This window comes from Ochotona princeps, chromosome 17 (assembly GCF_030435755.1).
Source record: "Ochotona princeps isolate mOchPri1 chromosome 17, mOchPri1.hap1, whole genome shotgun sequence".
NCBI classification, from domain to species: Eukaryota; Metazoa; Chordata; class Mammalia; order Lagomorpha; family Ochotonidae; genus Ochotona; species Ochotona princeps.
Window position 1 is genome coordinate 19,489,250 of NC_080848.1, and position 17,231 is coordinate 19,506,480.

General features: G+C 56.5%; 1 protein-coding gene across 5 annotated transcripts; it reads left to right on the top strand.

Moving 5' to 3' along the window:
* Window positions 1-340: 340 nt before the first annotated feature.
* On the top strand, window positions 341-10,387 carry NFE2L1 (NFE2 like bZIP transcription factor 1). 5 transcript variants are annotated; one of them, XM_058676655.1, is made up of 6 exons: window positions 747-887; window positions 1,941-2,170; window positions 2,365-2,915; window positions 7,072-7,287; window positions 7,929-8,087; window positions 8,588-10,387. In XM_058676655.1, exons 3-6 carry the CDS (start codon window positions 2,406-2,408, stop codon window positions 9,926-9,928), a joined length of 2,226 nt encoding a protein of 741 aa, XP_058532638.1. In that variant the 5' UTR covers window positions 747-887; window positions 1,941-2,170; window positions 2,365-2,405; the 3' UTR covers window positions 9,929-10,387. The 5 variants fall into 5 exon arrangements, with proteins under 5 accessions (XP_058532636.1, XP_058532637.1, XP_058532638.1 ...); XM_058676653.1 differs by lacking the exon at window positions 747-887 and adding an exon at window positions 341-470 and having other exon boundaries at window positions 1,941-2,915; XM_058676654.1 differs by lacking the exon at window positions 747-887 and adding an exon at window positions 388-533 and having other exon boundaries at window positions 1,941-2,915.
* Window positions 10,388-17,231: the final 6,844 nt, after the last annotated feature.

Sequence of the window (17,231 nt, forward strand, 5' to 3'; positions counted from 1 at the left end):
TAGTGACGACACTACATCCCAAACCCTGCCTCAGCCCTTCAACGCAGAACGTACTACAAGTTTATAGGTTGCAACACGGCCCTCCGAGAAACAAGTCCAGTAAACCTGACACTACGGCCTTTGCCCCACTCATTGGTGGGCCCAGAACGAGGGGCGGGGCTATACACCCATTGGTCTATGGGCTATGTCAGTCTTAGGAAAGTGGGCCTGGGAAAGAGGAGACTCATTCAACCATTGGGTTGTCTCTGCTGTCAATTAGAGCTACATCCGGCGGCTGCCGCGGTCTCGGCCAGTTGATTGGAGGAAGAGTTTCTGATGGACGTGGCGGGCGGGCTTCCGAGTGAGGTGGAAGGAGGGGTCGGGGAGGGAAGCAGAGGCTGGGGAGCTCTAGGCCGGCCGGTGGCGGCGGCGGCGGCGGCCTCGGACTCAGGCTGAGGGCCTGTGGTGGCGGACGCCCGACTCAGCAGCGGGTATCGGGAATATTCCTTTCCCCGAAGGAAGGGGAGCAGCGCCCCGGGCCCGAGGCTTATGGGGTGAGGGGCGGCGGGTTGTGGCCGAGGGGCCCGTGGCGGGAGCTGGGCGGCCGAGCCGAGTGTCCGGCGGGACCGGGTCTTGGGCCTGGCAAGGAAGGGCCGCGCGGCGCCCGGGAGAGAAGTGGGCTGTGGGACGGGTGGGATGGACTGGGAAGGGTTGAGGTCGCGAGAAGGCGTGGTGTGAGGCCCGGGTTTGGGAGTGGGGTGGGGCCACGGGCACGGAGGGCGGGGAGAGGTTTGCCTTTAAGGGTGGGTCAAGGCCGGCCCAGCGGCACTTGTTAGCTCGCCGCCCCACGAGGCTCGCAGCCGAGGCGCCGAGAGAGGGCATGGCGACTTGGTGTCCGCCGGACTCGGGTACCCGGGCCGGGCTGGGCCGGGGTGGGGTGGGGGAACGGACTCCGCTCAGGGCTGCTGGCCCCACCTCGGGATCTCTGAGGGACTTTGTCCGGTTTCTGGAACTTGGATGACTGCTAGGAGCTTTCAGTAGCAGCTGGCGTGGGAGTGGGAGAGCAGCGCAGGCGGGATCCTGGGTCGCGGTGGGGTTGCCTCTGCCGGAGAGGGGGGTGTGTTGTGTGTGGTCCCGGCCGGGAGGAGGAGAGGGGTCTGTTCTGGTTTATGGAGCTTAATGGAGGCTCAGAAGTAACCGCCAGAAAGCGAAAGGCACTTTTACCTTCTCCCCACTTGGCAGTGTGGGTCGAGGACTTGGCCTTATCCTTTGCTCGTCTCAGAAAGGTCATAGGAATAAAGATAAAAGCTGCCTGGGCAGCTCTGGGTGCCCTCTCGCTGTGCGAAACCGCCCACCTCTTTTATTTTAAATGGGGTGGGGGGACTGATGATAGAAAAGGAAGATGGGATTTCTGGGTTGGGAAACAAGATGGTGTTTTCTGTGTAGTGGCCCGAATTGGATCGTGGTGTGTTTTCACACTTCCACTCGTTAATAATCGCTCCATTCTGTTTAGAGCTACAAGGGCCAGGGGCTGTGGGCAGTTTGTTCAAGAGGTGGGTGAAGAACTTGTCGTTTGTAGAGAGCGAGACTGGCTTCTGCTGAAAATTGAGGCTGGTAACGCGCTGGAGGCGGGATGCGGGGGAGCTGGAATGTTAGGCAAAGAGGGAGAGATCTGGATGCCCCAAGCATCGCCTGCTGACCCAAAGCAGGCTGTTTTTCAGGGTTGTGCAGATACCCAGGAGGAGGCCTCTGTGATCGGTGTGTAATATAGTGGTGTTTCTGTGTGTAACAGGTGGTTTTATGACTGACTTCTTTTCTGAAACTATTGAGTCATATGTTTTCTGTTTTTGTGAAAGTTTTTGTTTTGTGTTTAATGTGTGTCCTGCCGTCTGCTGTGACGCTCTTCTTCCCCTCATCCTGGTGTGGAGCCTCATCCTGTTGCTCTGTGACTCCCATTTCAGGTTTCTCTGGAAACCCCCCTGGTAAGTGTGGCGGAGGCGGGACACTCTGACCCAAGACAAAAGGCCTGTAGCCGCAGCCAAAGAAAATAAACCTTAGGAAGCAGAAGGAAAAAAAAAAGTGCATCAGCTGTTGCTGAGAGCAGCCTGCAGTTGGAAGCTTCCGAGAGATCGGCTGATGGGAGTGAGGAAGTGACTGGATTGTGGAGAGGCCCGCCAGGGGTTAGGAGCAGGTGTGTTTTCAGAGGTGAGGTGGCGAGCAGGGAGAAGTGGATGTGGGGGGCTGGCGCGGGGCCTTGGCTCCACGGGGTGCGCTCTCTGGGGCCCCGCTGTCCTGCCAGGGTGGGCCACGCTGTCGGGCGCCAAGGAGGGAGACCCGCCAGTTGGAGCGGCAGCGCAGCGTGGCCTTGATTTGTCTTTTTGGAAGATTTAAAAACCAAACAGCATAAACGTTGTGGTCCTTCAGCAATGCTTTCTCTGAAGAAATACTTAACAGAAGGACTTCTGCAGTTCACCATCCTGCTGAGTCTGATTGGGGTGCGGGTGGACGTGGATACGTACCTGACCTCGCAGCTGCCCCCGCTGCGGGAGATCATCCTGGGGCCCAGTTCCGCCTACACGCAGACCCAGTTCCACAACCTGAGGAACACCTTGGATGGCTATGGGATCCACCCCAAGAGTGTAGACCTGGACAATTACTTCACGGCCCGGCGGCTCCTGAGTCAGGTGAGGGCCCTGGACAGGCTCCAGGTGCCAAGCACGGAGGTCAGCGCCTGGCTCGTCCACCGGGACCCGGAGGGCTCCGTGTCGGGCAGCCAGCCCAGCTCAGGCCTCACCCTCGAGAGCTCCAACGGCCTACAGGATGTAACAGGCCCAGACAACGGGGTGCGAGAAAGCGAGCCGGAGCAGGGATTCAGTGAAGATTTGGAGGATCTGGGGGCTGTTGCCCCTCCAGTCAGTGGAGACCTAACCAAAGAGGTCAGTGGCCCTGTGGGAAGTGGGTGTGGGGGGTGGGCTGGTGCTGAGGGCTTGTGGTCCTCTCACTGAGCCCCATAAAAGACAAGAGAGACTGGGGGTGGAGGGGCTGGGGAGCAGGGGGGCGGTTTGTGGGCTTGTGGGGGCACTGCTTAGGATTGGACGCTGGGAGCATTTCCCTGTTTTGAACCGTTGACCCACCTAGAAATGTACTGTCAGGGCAGCGGGAGGTTCCTAGAACACATGCCAGGGTGTTTACTGCTTAGATTTCAACATGAGCCGGGCGGGTGGGCCGGCAGGCCGGCAGCCCAGGGCTGGGGAGGGCCTGCTGGGGTGCTGGGCTTTGCTGCATGTGTATGTGTTGCTAAGACACAAAGACCAGTGGTGGCCTCGTGCCTGGCATCTCCCGGCCACATGGAAGCACACATGTGTGCGCTCCAGTGCCGAGCACGTCTGGGCCCAAGCCAGGCCTGGGTTTGGCCAGGAGCGGGCCCAGGCTCCTGTGGTTGTTGAGGGCCCACTGCAGGGGGAGGGCAGAGGGAGCTCTCTCCAAGGAGAGCCATGGCTCTGGCATGGAGGACAGCAGGGGCCCAGCATGGCAGGCTCTGACCACCGGCTCCGGCCCCATCTCTCGTCCCTGCCTGAATGGAGCTCACTGCTGAGCACAGGTCTGTGGGTGGTCGGGAGCATGGCTTGTTGGAGGCCAGGACTCCTGAGCCAGGGCTGGGCTAGGGACTTTTGCCCTTGGGGGACAGCTGGCACTATTTGGAAGCTGAGTTACAGAGCTGGGAGTGGCACCTGGTGAGCAGGAGTTGCTGGGTGGTACTTCCTCCTGAGCAGCAAGGCAGCCCTGCCCCCAAGGCCGGGACCCCGACTGCCTGCAGTGGTGTGGCAGAGGCCCGGATGGATGGAGAGACCACGGACCATGGCAGCCTGGGGCAGCTCGGGGCGCGTCTCTCTTTAGGGTCTTAGATCCTGTAGTGACACTTCCAGGCTGCTCTTGTCCTTGCCCTGGCTGGCCGGCAGTGTACTGCAGGCTCCATGCTCAGCCCCTGTGCTGCAGCTCCGGGTGGGTGGAGCTCGCGGCCCTGCAGCTGCCTCGGCCTGTCCTGGGTGGGTGTTGGAGGTGCCGTTGGGGGAGCGAGAGGGGATGGGAGTGAGCTAGGCCTCCTCTGTTGCTTGGCCCTGTGAAGGTCGTGCCTTCTGACCCTAACTCTCCATAACTTGCTTTGCCTGGGAGGGTGTGGGTCAGCTCAGGGTCCCAGGCTGGTCTGGGCAGAGGGAGGATCATTGCGTGTCTGGGACAACATTTCCTCAGCAACTCGGGATAAAAATACCCGGGCCTGGAGCATGTGACAGGCCCCTGCTGGAGCCAGTCTTATCCCTGGGGTGGCAGTGCTGCCCTGCTGCCTGGCCTGTTCGATGGGCAGCCGTGGTCTAGGCCCTTGTTTGGGATAGGATTCCCCTGGAGGTTGGCACAAGGCCCAGAGCAGGGGGTGGGTGGCCTGTTGACAGCGGGCAGTGGCCTAGAACATGCTGTCTCTCTGATGTGCCCCGAGGAGGGAGCCACAGCCCCCTGAGGGAGCAGTCCAGGGAGGCCGAGTGAGCACCCGCTGTGCCATGCCAGGGGCTTCCTTGCCACCCAGGAAGGTGTGGCCCAGGGCTGCTAGAATGTTCTGGCGTAAAGCTGGGGTGACTGCGGGAGTGAGGGACTTAGTTTGTGGCCAGGCTGCAGTGTTCTGTCTCTGGCTCCTGTGTGTGGCTGGGTCTGGCCAGCTCTGTGACATTGCCTCCCCAGGTGTGAAAAACGCCTTTCCCGTTAGCCCCAGTCTAGCCTGTTTTAGGGTGACAAGGGAAGCTGCCGGGTGCAGTGGGGTGCTGCCCAGCCTGACTTGTGATCCCTGGAGGACTGGCCACCGGCCCCCTGAGGAACGGGAACACTCCCTTCCACTTCCCAGCAAAGAATTTTCGGTTCCCGGAGAAGCTGCAGGAGGAGTCAGTGCCCAGTCCTGAGGGGCCTGGAGGAGCAGATGCGACAAGAGGGAGGAGAGTGGCACCCCTTCCCCCAGGGCTCGCTCACTGCGCCACCCCAGCTGACTGGGCTGGGTGGGGCTGCCCGCCCCTGGGTGCGTCTCCTCAAGGAGACGGAGGCGGCCCAGGGCTGGGCCGGCGCTTGCGGCAGCCTCTCCAGCGCCCGGCTGCAGAGATTGGCTGCGCAGCGCGGCTAGGTAACAGGCGGTGGGAGGGGATTGGCTCCTTGTGCATCTCCAGCAGAGGCTTGGGGGAGGAGATTGGCTCTCGGCGCAGCCTAGGTAACGAGGGTGGGAGGGGATTGGCTCTTTCCGCAGCCCAGCTGCTGACCTGGGGGAGGGGATTGGCTCTCTGCAGCCTCAGCAGTGACCTGCGGGGTGGGAGGGGGAGGGGATTGGCTCCTTGCTGCAGCCTAGGTAACAAGTTTGGGGGGCGTGGGGAGGGGGAGAGGGAGGAGCGGGCGGACAGGCCCAGGCGGGAGCTTCCTTGCCTCTGCAGCTTGAGCAGGGAGCATGGGGTGGGAGTCCCATCTCACTGCAGCCTCTGCGGTGAGCTCAGGGTGGGGGCTGCCGGGCGCCTGAGTGGAGCTGGGGTTGTGAGGTGGGAGGGGGCTGCTTAAGGATGGAGGAAGGGGGCTGGGCTGGGCCGCCCAGGCAGCAGCACGGGCGGGGCACCCTCCTCGGGCCCCTTGGAGCCAGCAAGGGGCCACCCTTCCAGCCTGGTGTGCTCCCTGCAAGCCAGGAGCTCCTTGCAGCCCCCTGTCCGGCTTCCCGGCACTGGCTGCCCCGGGGCTCTTCTCGCAGACCATGACCCGCCTGGACCGCAGCTCTCCCACTGGTGGGGGCCATGCCAAAGGCAGCCGGCCCCTTAACTCTTTGCTGTCTGGTCACCGGGTGGCCCAGCCCCCCTCTGCTCTGGGGTCCAGGGCTTCTGTTCAGGTTGGTGCTGTGGGGAAACTAAAGCGAGAGGTTCCTCTGGGAGGTCTTGGGGTTGGGGAGGGTCATGGTGGGAGAGGGATCCCTGTTTAGGGCTAGGGAGGTGGGTCTGAGCTGAGGAGGTGGTTTTCTGGAAAGTGATTGTTAAGCCCTGAATGCCAGGCAATACTTTAAGGTTTCTTTAGGTTTGTGGAGGAGGGCTCCACCATGGGGGTGGCATATTTAGAAAGCCCAGATAGCTCAATTTATTGGGGTTCTATGCTGACGGCAAATGAGGGAGGCAGCAGATGTAGAAACTGTTCACAAGCCACCAGGGTAGAGCGGGCAGGAGGCATTTTGGTGCCTGAGGTGGCAGTCGTAGTTGAGCAGTGAGGGGGATTATGTCCTTGAGTGAGCGGGCTGATGGGGATTGAGCGAGTCCTGGGGTGTGGTGAGGGAGGAGCGGGAGCAGTGGGGTGCGGTGACAGCGTGGGGCTGGCCTCATGGTGCTTGTGTGCAGGGGTCATCTGCCTGCCTGTGGGCTCCCGGGACTGGCTGAGGGTGGGACTTCTGGCAGGGATGATCATGAGGTGAGCCTGGGCTTCAGAGTTGGGGGCGTGCAGCCTTGCTGTGCTGTCGCCGGGGACAGGGGCATGTCTGTCAGAAGGGCTGGAGGTGGCCTTTCCTTGTCATTGGCTGCAGCAGGTGGTTGGAAATGCAGGGATTTTCCTTTCCACCCCACCCACCCCACCCCTGTATGCAAATGAAGTGGCACCACAGGCTGATGCAAGCCCCGTCACCGCCGAGCAATCCTGCACTGAGAGTTCACCCTTGTTTGCTGTGGGGCCGGTTTCCTACAGCCCCCAAGTTCTTATAGGATTCTATTCCTTAAATGAGATGTGCTTCCTGCTTTCCCTCTCTTGGGTAGGAGTGAGGTGGTCCTGCCTAGTGGTCGGGCCATGTGTCTGCTCCAGAGCCTAACCCTACAGATTTGTATGGAGATGGGCATGCTGGTGGATTTGGCTGGTGCGGGGGGGCAGGGGTTGTAGCACCTGGAAATGGATGAATGAAACCTTGCTGGGGCAGAGTTGGGATACAGGCTGGCAGGTGTCGGGCTGGGAGGGACCCCACCCCAGTTGATAGGGGTCTTGGTGGGGAGGACTGGGAGGGGGCTCTTGGGACTGAGGCTAAAGCCCCTGCGATCTGTCTTTCAGGATATAGATCTGATTGACATCCTTTGGCGGCAGGATATTGATCTGGGGGCTGGGCGTGAGGTTTTTGACTATAGTCACCGTCAGAAGGAGCAGGATGTGGATAAGGATCTGCGAGATGGAGGCGAGCAGGAGGACCCGTGGTCAGGCGAGGGTGCGGAAGCTCTGGCCCGAAACCTGCTAGTGGATGGGGAGACCGGCGAGAGCTTCCCCGCACAGGTACCAACACCTCCCTGCACCTCCAAAATTCACTGCCAGTCTGGCTTCCAGAAACTTCCCCCTAGAGAAGGCGGATCTGAATGTCCGGGGGTGGGTGGGTTGAGGTCTACAAGTCATGATGGGGTGACCACCATGGGCCCTGAAGGGCAGAGGGGGGCATAGATGGTGGCAGACATAAAAGGGCCAGGCCTTGGCAGCAGGCAACATAGAGTGGGCAAAGCATTTTCCTGATGCAGGATTCTTCCACCTGAGGGCAACCATTGGCCCAGGAGAGTACAGGCCTGCAGCTGTGCTAGGCTTGAGGCTTCTGCCCCCGGGAGAGCAAGGCCACGTCAGTCAGGCTTCCAGCTACTGTCGCCACAGGTTCCTGTGGGGAGGGACAGACAGCCCTGTCCCTAGAGCTCCTCAGGCTGCTAGAAGCCACCTGCCGTTTGGGGGAGAATGGTGAGCTGGTGCAGGCAGAGCCCATGGAGCGAGCAGGGTAGCCTGGCCGTGGTGTCCCTCCATGGCTGGCTAAAGCCAGCTCGTGGTTCTAGCCTTGTCCTGGCTGCTGGAGTAAATTCACAGAGGAGAGTGTGGTCTCTGGGAGGAAAGCACGGGAGGTCTTTCCCGGTCCCCTTAAAGCCTCTGTCCCACCGCAGTTTCCAGCAGATGTGCCCAGCCTAACAGAAGCTGTGCCTGCTGAAAGCGAGCCCTCGGCCCTGCAGAACAACCTCCTGTCTCCTCTCCTGACGGGGACGGAGTCACCGTTTGATTTAGAACAGCAGTGGCAAGATCTCATGTCCATCATGGAAATGCAGGTAGGATCGTCAGGACGGCACTAACCTAGGACGTCTTGGCACTTGGGTGCTTTTCTTCTAGGGGGAGTGAGGGTAACATTTTGAAAATGGGTACATGGAGAGGTCACCTGCTCACACGTGTAGGGAGTGGCGGGTCAGCTCAGGATGGGGCTGTGGTGGCCCCAGGACCGGCCTGCCTGCTCAGGCATGTCCTCGCTCCTTCGGGCGCTGACATTCACGTATCCCCCTGCTGTCCGCAGGATCACCTGGTCAGCCCTCGGCCCTTTCTTCTTTCTGATTCCAGTCTGGGTGTTCATCACCGTGCTGACGTGGCAGTAAAGAGGGACTTCTAGAGGGCATTGCTGGTCAGTCCTGCCTTGGGGTGGAGGCCACAGGAAGGCCTGGGGGACCAAGTGGGTCCCGGAGCTGACACAGAACTTGCTTGTCAGGTGCCTGCAGTGTTGGAGCCCCAGCCAGGACACCTGCTTCTGGTCAACAGTCATGTTCTTCTCCCCCCCCAGGCCATGGAAGTGAACTCATCAGCAAGTGAAATCCTGTACAATGCCCCTCCTGGAGACCCACTGAGCACCAACTACAGCCTTGCCCCCAACACTCCCATCAATCAGAATGTCAGCCTGCATCAGGCATCCCTGGGCGGCTGCAGCCAGGACTTCTCCCTCTTCAGCCCCGAGGTGGAGAGCCTGTCCGTGGCCGGCAGCTCCGCGCTGCTCCCACTGGTCCCCAGCAATTCCACCAGCCTCAACACCACCTTTGGCTCCACCAACCTGGCAGGGCTCTTCTTCCCACCCCAGCTCAACGGCAGCGCCAATGACACGGCAGGCCCCGAGCTGCCAGACCCGCTCGGGGGGCTGCTGGATGAAGCCATGCTGGATGAGATCAGCCTGATGGACCTGGCCATCGAGGAGGGCTTCAACCCTGTGCAGGCCTCTCGGCTGGAGGACGAGCTCGACTCAGACTCCGGCCTCTCCCTGGACTCGAGCCATAGCCCTTCTTCCCTGAGCAGCTCCGAAGGCAGCTCTTCCTCCTCCTCCTCTTCGTCCTCTTCCTCCACTTCTTCCTCCGCCTCTTCCTCTTTTTCTGAGGAAGGCGCCGTTGGCTACAGCTCAGATTCTGAAACTGTGGATTTGGAAGAAGCTGAGGGCGCCGTGGGCTACCAGCCTGAGTACTCCAAGTTTTGCCGCATGAGCTACCAGGATCCGTCTCAGCTTTCCTGCCTGCCCTACTTGGAGCACGTGGGTCACAACCACACGTACAACATGGCGCCCAGTGCTCTTGACTCTGCTGACCTGCCACCGCCCAGCGGCCTCAAGAAGGGCAGCAAAGAGAAGCAGGCTGACCTCTTGGACAAGCAGATGAGCCGGGATGAGCATCGGGCCCGAGCTATGAAGATCCCCTTCACCAATGATAAGATCATCAACCTGCCTGTGGAGGAGTTCAACGAGCTGCTGTCCAAATACCAGCTGAGCGAGGCCCAGCTGAGCCTCATCCGAGACATCCGGCGCCGGGGCAAGAACAAGATGGCGGCACAGAACTGCCGCAAGCGCAAGCTGGACACCATCCTGAACCTGGAGCGTGACGTGGAGGACCTGCAGCGGGACAAGGCGCGCCTGCTGCGTGAGAAGGTGGAGTTCCTGCGGTCCCTGCGGCAGATGAAGCAGAAAGTCCAGAGCCTGTACCAGGAGGTGTTTGGGCGGCTGCGGGATGAGAACGGGCGGCCCTACTCGCCCAGTCAGTACGCGCTTCAGTATGCGGGGGACGGCAGCGTCCTCCTCATTCCGCGCACCATGGCCGACCAGCAGGCCCGGCGGCAGGAGAGGAAGCCAAAGGACCGCAGGAAGTGAGCCCGGGGGGCACGGGGGTGGACGCTCACCAAGACCGAAACTGGAGAAGGCCCGGGCCTGGGCCGGGACCTACAGTGGGGACTTAATGCCTTCTTAGCCAATATATCTTCTCAGATGGGATGACTGCAGGTCAGTGTACAGGAAGAAGTGGGCGCGGGCGCTGTGTGGCTGAGCCTCGCCCGCTGGGGTGGAGTGCAAGTGGCCAGGCCATTTGGGTGGACAGGGTCCTCACCCCTACCCCTTTCCTGGGAGGAAGGGTGGTGCTGGCATCTACAGGTCGAGGAGCCATGTACTTGAGCAAAGGGTGAGGGGAAGGAAGGCACTGGAGAGAAGTAGTGGGAAGAAGGAAGGAAACCCAGAACAATCAAAGCAGGAAGAAAATCAAAGGGAAGGTGAAAGTTGGCCAGGATCCAGGCAGCAGTTTTGAGGGATCGGATGGGCTTCAGGTGTTCCCTGGTGTGGTGAACCCCTGGAGGGTACAGACACAGGGGCTTGGAGGAGCAGTTTGGCCACCCTGAAGGGGAGCATTTGGATATTGCCAATAATGCTTCCAGTTGAGTGGAAGCCACTGGGACCCCAACACTAGCTTGGCGATTTCGGGTCAGAGGGCAGAGGAAGCAGAATAGAATCCCAGGTCCTGGGTTCCAGCAGCTCCAGCACCAAGCATGCCCCTCACTGCCCTGCCACTGCCATCTCCCTCCAGCTCAGCCCAAGCCCAGGCTCCCACTGTCTCCAGCAGAGCCTGCATGTCAATGCTGTCCTCTAACCTTTCCAGGGGTGTGGGTCCTGCCTCTCCCTGGCTGCCGGAACCCTCGGGAACTGGGATCCTGTCTGTAGCCTTGCTCCTCAAGGGTTGCCTGGAGGCGGTGGGGAGGGTGTGGAGCAAAGTGCCAGTGCTCTGCCTCCTAGCAGTATTCAGCACAACACTGGGGAAGAGACCTTCCCGCTGCCTGCCTACAGGTACCGGGCTTGTCACTGGGAGGAAAACGAAAGTCTGTAAAACCCAGCAACAAAACTAGTCCTCTTAGAATTTCTTGCGCTTTGATTTTTTCAGGGCTTGTGCCCTGTTTCACCTATAGGATAGGGTCTAGAATGCTCGTGTTGAGTCAAAAGGAGATGGATGCCCCAATACTCAAAGCTGCTAAACGTTCTCTTTGCCATAAAGACTCCGTGCAACTGTGTGACACTCGGGATTGTTCTCTGTCCCGAGGCCCCCATCTGCTTTGTTTGGGTTTCTTTCTAGAAGAATGAGAAGTGCATGTAATGGGGGCTGAGAGGTCTCCCCCAGGTTCCTGGAGGCAGAGGCAGGGGGTGCCCCTTGGTGGTCAATGGTTCCAGGACCACAAACACTGTGTGTGTTTGCCACTGCTGCCCCGCCCTTGCCTGGCTTTGGGGCACGCCTGCCCCAGACCCCCGGAACAGCTGGGGAAGCACTGATGGCCCTCCCCGGGTGGGCAGAGGGCCGTTCCTAACTGAGCAGTAGGGATAGAAGGTGTGAGCCTGGGAGTGCTTTTATAAATTATTTTCCTTGTAGATTTTATTTTTAATTTATCTCTGTGACCTGCCAGGGAGAGAAGAGAGCGAGCGAGATGCTGTGAGCACATGACTAAATAAAATAAAACAAAATGGATGATTCATTCTCAAGTGCAGTTTTTCCCCACTCTGAGAGTAAAGAAAGTGGGCCCCTGGCTGGGGGAGGCCTGGCTGTTGTGTGTCTCAGGCAGGTGGGTGGAGAGCAGGGGAGGTTCACTGAACTCGCTCGGGGAGACAGGTCTTACATACTGTAATTCCAGGCAGGTGTCGCATAGTTTACCAGGCTTGCTGGCTAAGTCCTCACAGGAAGGACTCGGTCCTTTTTTTGGGGGGAGGGTGACCTGTTTCTCACAGAACTAGGAGAGGTGGAGGTGTCGTCACCTGGGCCACCTCCTTACCGGTGCACCATGCACCTGCTACCGAACACATTGTGAAGTGTGGCTGGTGGTATTTCTATGGTGGTCCCACTTGCCAAAGGGATGCAAACCTCTGCTGTGTAGACGATAAAAAACTGGCCGTCCCCGGCTCCTCTGGGGGCAGTGCTGCGCCCACGTGCCCCGGGTGCTCCCAGGCTGGACTGCTTAAATGCTTTATGAAGCTGCTCCTGTTCTTCCTAGGTGAGAAGGGTCAGTTGTCAAAGGAGCCTTGTCCTGTTTAAGAATTGTTGTAAACCATAGAGGGGAGAAAGGAAGACTGAAAAAAACAAAAGCAGTTCATGCCAGTTAACTTAAAAGAGGAGCAACCTGACAAGTAATATTTTTGTATTTCTCAGATGTGTAGAGTAGACCTTTCTGTTTACTTAGGAGTTGGCTTTTATCCTTATTCTTTAATTGCAGTGCGCCCCCTGCTCTCATCCGACATGGAGCGTGTCTAGATCACACTCGTGCAGGGCCTTGGGCCCAGGTGGTCAGCACTGCTGTGGGGTGGACCTGCTACTGGCAGGAGCCCGTGAGGAGGACTCTGGTCAGGAGGCCCTGGGTGGGGGTTAATGTGCTTGGGCATGTGGGAAAGCCTGCCTGCCTGCAGCAGTCCTGGGCTTCATCTGAACTGACTCGGGGGGAGATGGTGTCCCAGCCTCTGTACCGACTCCCTTACCTTTACCTGGAAAGTGAAGTCGGACCTACTCGGACACACTGTGAGTAGGAAGCTGCTTTCCATAGAGCCTTGCCTGTTGTGAGAGGCAGCCGTTAACACCCTGCTGGCTTATTTTTATTTACTTATTTTGATTAAAGATTTATTTTACTTGGAAGAGCTATGGAGAGAGGGAGACAGAGATTTTGTGTGTGTTGTTTCATGCCCTAGATGGTGACAATGGCCAGAGCTAGGCTGATCCAAAGCTGGCAGCTAGGACCTGCTTCTGGGTCTCCCCATGTGGGTCTAGGGGCTCAAGGCCTTGTGTCATTCTTTTTGGATTTCCCCGGCAATTAGCAGGGAGCTGGATCAGAGGACTCAAATCAGTGCCCAGATGGTATGCCAGCACCACAGGCAAGAGGGCGAACATGACACCGCTCATTACAGATCTTACTGCTCTAGGCTGGATGAAAGTTAAAGCAGGTGCCTAGGGCCCGGCGCAATGGCCAAGCAGCTAAAGTCCTCGCCTTGCACATACCAGGATCCCATATGGGCACCGGTTCTATTCCCGGCAGCTCCACTTCCCATCCAGCTCCCTGCTTGTGGCCTGGGAGGGCGGCCCAAAGCCTTGGGACCTGCGTCCATGTGGGAGACCTGGAGGAAGCTCCTGGCTCCTGGCTGGCTCAGTGCCAGCCGATGCACTCACTTGGGGAGTGAACCATCGGATGGAAGATCTTCTCTGTCTCTCCTCCTCTCTCTATATCTGACTTTCCAATAAAAATAAACAAATCTTAAAAAAAAAAAAAGTTAAAGCAGGTGCCTGCCTCTCAGAAGTCACTTCCCCACCAAAAATCCATGTGCCTGGTCTTCCTGGATGGCTAAGCCTAATTTTTTCCATCACTGGTACATGGAGACCTCACAAAGCTTGGACGTGTCATTTTGCCAACATACAGGAATAACCGTGTCCGTGTTTGCTTTTTTTTCACAGAAGTCACTCTTCCTGCTTGCCTCTGGTTCTAACTGTAGCAGAGGACAGGTGTGTATGGGGCTATGGGTGCAGCTTCGCCCAGGAGCTCTGTTGTCCTTGTTCTGCTGAAAGTTGCTTTGAAAGTTGCCCTCTGTGGGAGTGAGCTGAAACAGAAACCAGTGTCCCTGCTGTCTGGAGGAGGGAGTCGGTCTACTCTGCTGGATAGAAGGCTTCCCTCGCTTTTGGGAACTCCAAAGTAACAGCAAAGGCCTCAGGCTCGCTACTTACAAACTGCACAGCACTTTTTACTTCATTCCAGACACTATTTCAGCCAGGGGGGGGGGGGGGCTCACCAAAAAAGAGGTAGCACTTTTTGCATTTTGTTTTCAATAACAATTCAGACTAATACAGTTGACTTGACCTTTCCAATCCTCAGCTAAGGGCCAAGGCAGTTAAGCCAGGGGCCGCAGTCTCAGCCAGGCTTCAGAGTTGTCCCGCCTGACGCTACCTAGGCTGTGCAAACATCGCCAAGAGTAGGCTTGGGCAATGTCAACTAGGATTTAAAAATCCACTTGGGGCAAATGGGCTTTGGTATCATTAAAAAATCACAGCACCAGTAAGATCACAAATGTAGACATAGTCCTATTGCTGAGTAGCTTTTTTTCCTGTTGCTGAATATTTTAAGACAGGCTATTTAATATAAACAAAACTATACCAGTGGAATTCTGATCGTGTAACTCTCAGCTCAATACCTCAGGTTTGCCTTGCTTCTGCCCTTTCACTAACCTCACCTAGCCAAAAAATACATATGTATCTTAGGATGCTCTGGCCGCACAGCAACCTCAACTATACTTTCCACTTCAGTGTAGTTCTATTTCAAATAATATGTTCTTAGCATTCCAGGTTTTTTTAGCAGGAACTTCCACGGTAAATGGTCAATTAAAGGGTCATTCATATACAGGTGAACCACTGGCTAGGAAAGTAGGAAGTTTTTAAGATTTATTTATTTTTATTACAAAGTCAGATATACAGAGAGAGGGAGAGACAGAGGATCCGTCTGATGATTCACTCCCCAAGTGACCGCAACGGTCAGTACTGCGCCAATCCGAAGCCAAGAACCCAGGAACCTCCTCCGGGTCTCCCACATGGAGGCAGGTCCCAATGCATTGGGCCGCCCTCCCAGGCCACAAGCAGGGAGCTCAGGGAGCTGGATGGGAAGTGGAGCAGCTGGGATTAGAACCGGCGCCCTTATGGGATCCCGGCGCATTCAAGGCAAGCACTTTAGCCTCTAGGCCACGCCGCCGGGCCCGAAAGTAGGAAGTTTTTTTAGGAAACCTAACTTCCTTGCTCCCTCGCTGAAGCACTAGGAAGCTTCCACCGACCTGGTTACTGCTGCCCATCGACAAAAGCCGAGGCTACTGAGCCCAACGCTGGGCCTGTGGCAGCATCGACAGTCAGGCACTGCCCTGTTGTCGCGAACAGTGGGCTGTGTGGATGAGGGCATGCACAGCAGTCGCAGTGGTAGGCCACACCTTTCAAGTTTGTATAAATATACCATGATTCTTCAAAGACAAATCGCCTAATTCCATAGTGCTCAAGTATCCCTGTCATGACGGGATACAAAAAATCAAAACACTGAGGTTTTACTATCAGCTCTAAGTTTTAAATAAGCAAGACCTCATGGGAAGATCCAATTTATACATCAAAATAATTGCAGCTCAGTAATTCAGGACCTGGTGCTATTGGAGAAAGAACCAGATTTGGGTTTCAGAGTTTCCAGTTCCACCAAATTATTCTGGTGTAGCAATTTCCTTACTACTTTCTTGCTGTTAAGCACTGTAATTGCCTTATAGATGCATATTCCTAATGTCACAGACTACAAAAATATGCTGGACAAACAGCAGGTCAAGGGTTGAAATCTAGTGGACCTGAGTGAATATGGCCACCACTGAAGTGATTTCTGGAAAAAGATATAATGTCTGGAAGTAAGATTCAATTACTAAAAACTATTCTTAAATGGTGGTCAACACTCTAAGTGTACACTATCAGCTAGAGAAAACACCTCGGGTGGAGACGGTGCAGGAGCAAGGTTCTGCCTGGCTCTGCCTGGCTCTGCCGGCACAGGCACACCTCCAGACAGCACTGTCACAGCTGTTACCAGGTGCAAGGTGACAACCCAGCTCCCCTCCTAGCGACTGGGTCTGACGCTGTGACTTCCTGAAAGCCATCCAACACGTTTCCACACTGCCTGAAAGTGTTCTCGGAATGCTTTCTGAAGCAGACTTCAGATGCATTGGACCTGTTCATGCTTGCTTTTAGCATTTCTGCATTTGTGGCCACAATAATCAATTAAGAACAGTTTGTCCTTAAACATGGAATCTAGGAATCTATAATTGGTTTTGGAAACATGAAACTGGGTATCTGTCTTCATCAGTTCCCACTGCTTGCATATCAGTTTTTTTTAAAGATTTATTTTTTTATTACAAAGTCAGATATACAGAGAGGAATATCCTCCATCCGATAATTCCAAGTGACCGCAACGGCTGTGCTGCGCCAATCCTAAGCCTGGAGCCTGGAACCTCTTCTGGGTCTCCCACATGGGTGCAGGGTCCCAAAGCTTTGGGCCGTCCTCGACTGCTTTCCCAGGCCACAAGCAGGGAGCTGGATGGGAAGCAGGGCTGCTGGGATTAGAACCGGCACCCATATGGGATCCCGGGGTGCTCAAGGCGAGGACTTTAGCCACTAGGCCACGGTGCTGGGCCCCTTGCATATCAGTTTTACCGTCTTCCCTGGGGGAAAGCAGGTTAAGGCTAAAGCAGAAGAGCAGCCCACTTAGGGTATAAGCCAGGCTGAAGTCCACTCTAAGGGTGCCTGACAGTACAGAGCAGAGTAACAACACCTCTGCTCCACTCCAAATCACGCAGCAGCTGGGTCCTCGCATGTGCATGTATGTGTACACACACAGCCTCCACACCCCACCTACACTCCCCCAAAAACTTTCCCCAAGACTTTTTAAAAAAGTACACACTGGGTCTGGTGCGGTGGCCTAGTGGAGAAAGTCCTCACCTTGAATGCCTCGGGATCCCATATGGGCGCCTGTTCTACTCCTGGCTGCTCCACTTCCCATCCAGCTCCCTGCTTGTGGCCTGGGAAAGCAGTCCAGGACGGCCCAATGCATTGGGACCCTGCACCCGTGTGGGAGACCCGGAAGAGGTTCCTGGTTCCCGGCTTCGGATCGGCGCAGCACCGGCCGTTGCGCTCACTTGGGGAGTGAATCATTGGACGGAAGATCTTCCTCTCTATCTCTCCTCCTCTCTGTATATCTGACTTTGTAATAAAAATAAATCTTAAAAAAAAAATTACAAAAGATGAATCCCCATTTTGGTTCCAGAATTGTAAGCAGCAAATGACACTAAGAAAATGGGTGGGGCCCAGTGCGTGTCCTGGCTGCTCCACTTCATTCCTATCCTGCTTCCCGCTTGTGGCCTGGGAAGGCCGGGGAGGATGGCTCAAACCTTTGGGAGACTGGGAGGAGGCCCCTGGCTCCTGGTTTCAGATCAGCTCAGTTCAAGCTGTTGCAGTCACTGGGAGATCTTTCCGTCTCTCTTCTCTATAGATATGATCTGCCTTTAAAATAAAAACAAAATCTTAAGGAAAAAAATGGGTGGCATTTTAATTTAGTAACAAAGATAATTCCTGTAAATTCTGGAAAAGTGGATTTTTTTTTTTAAG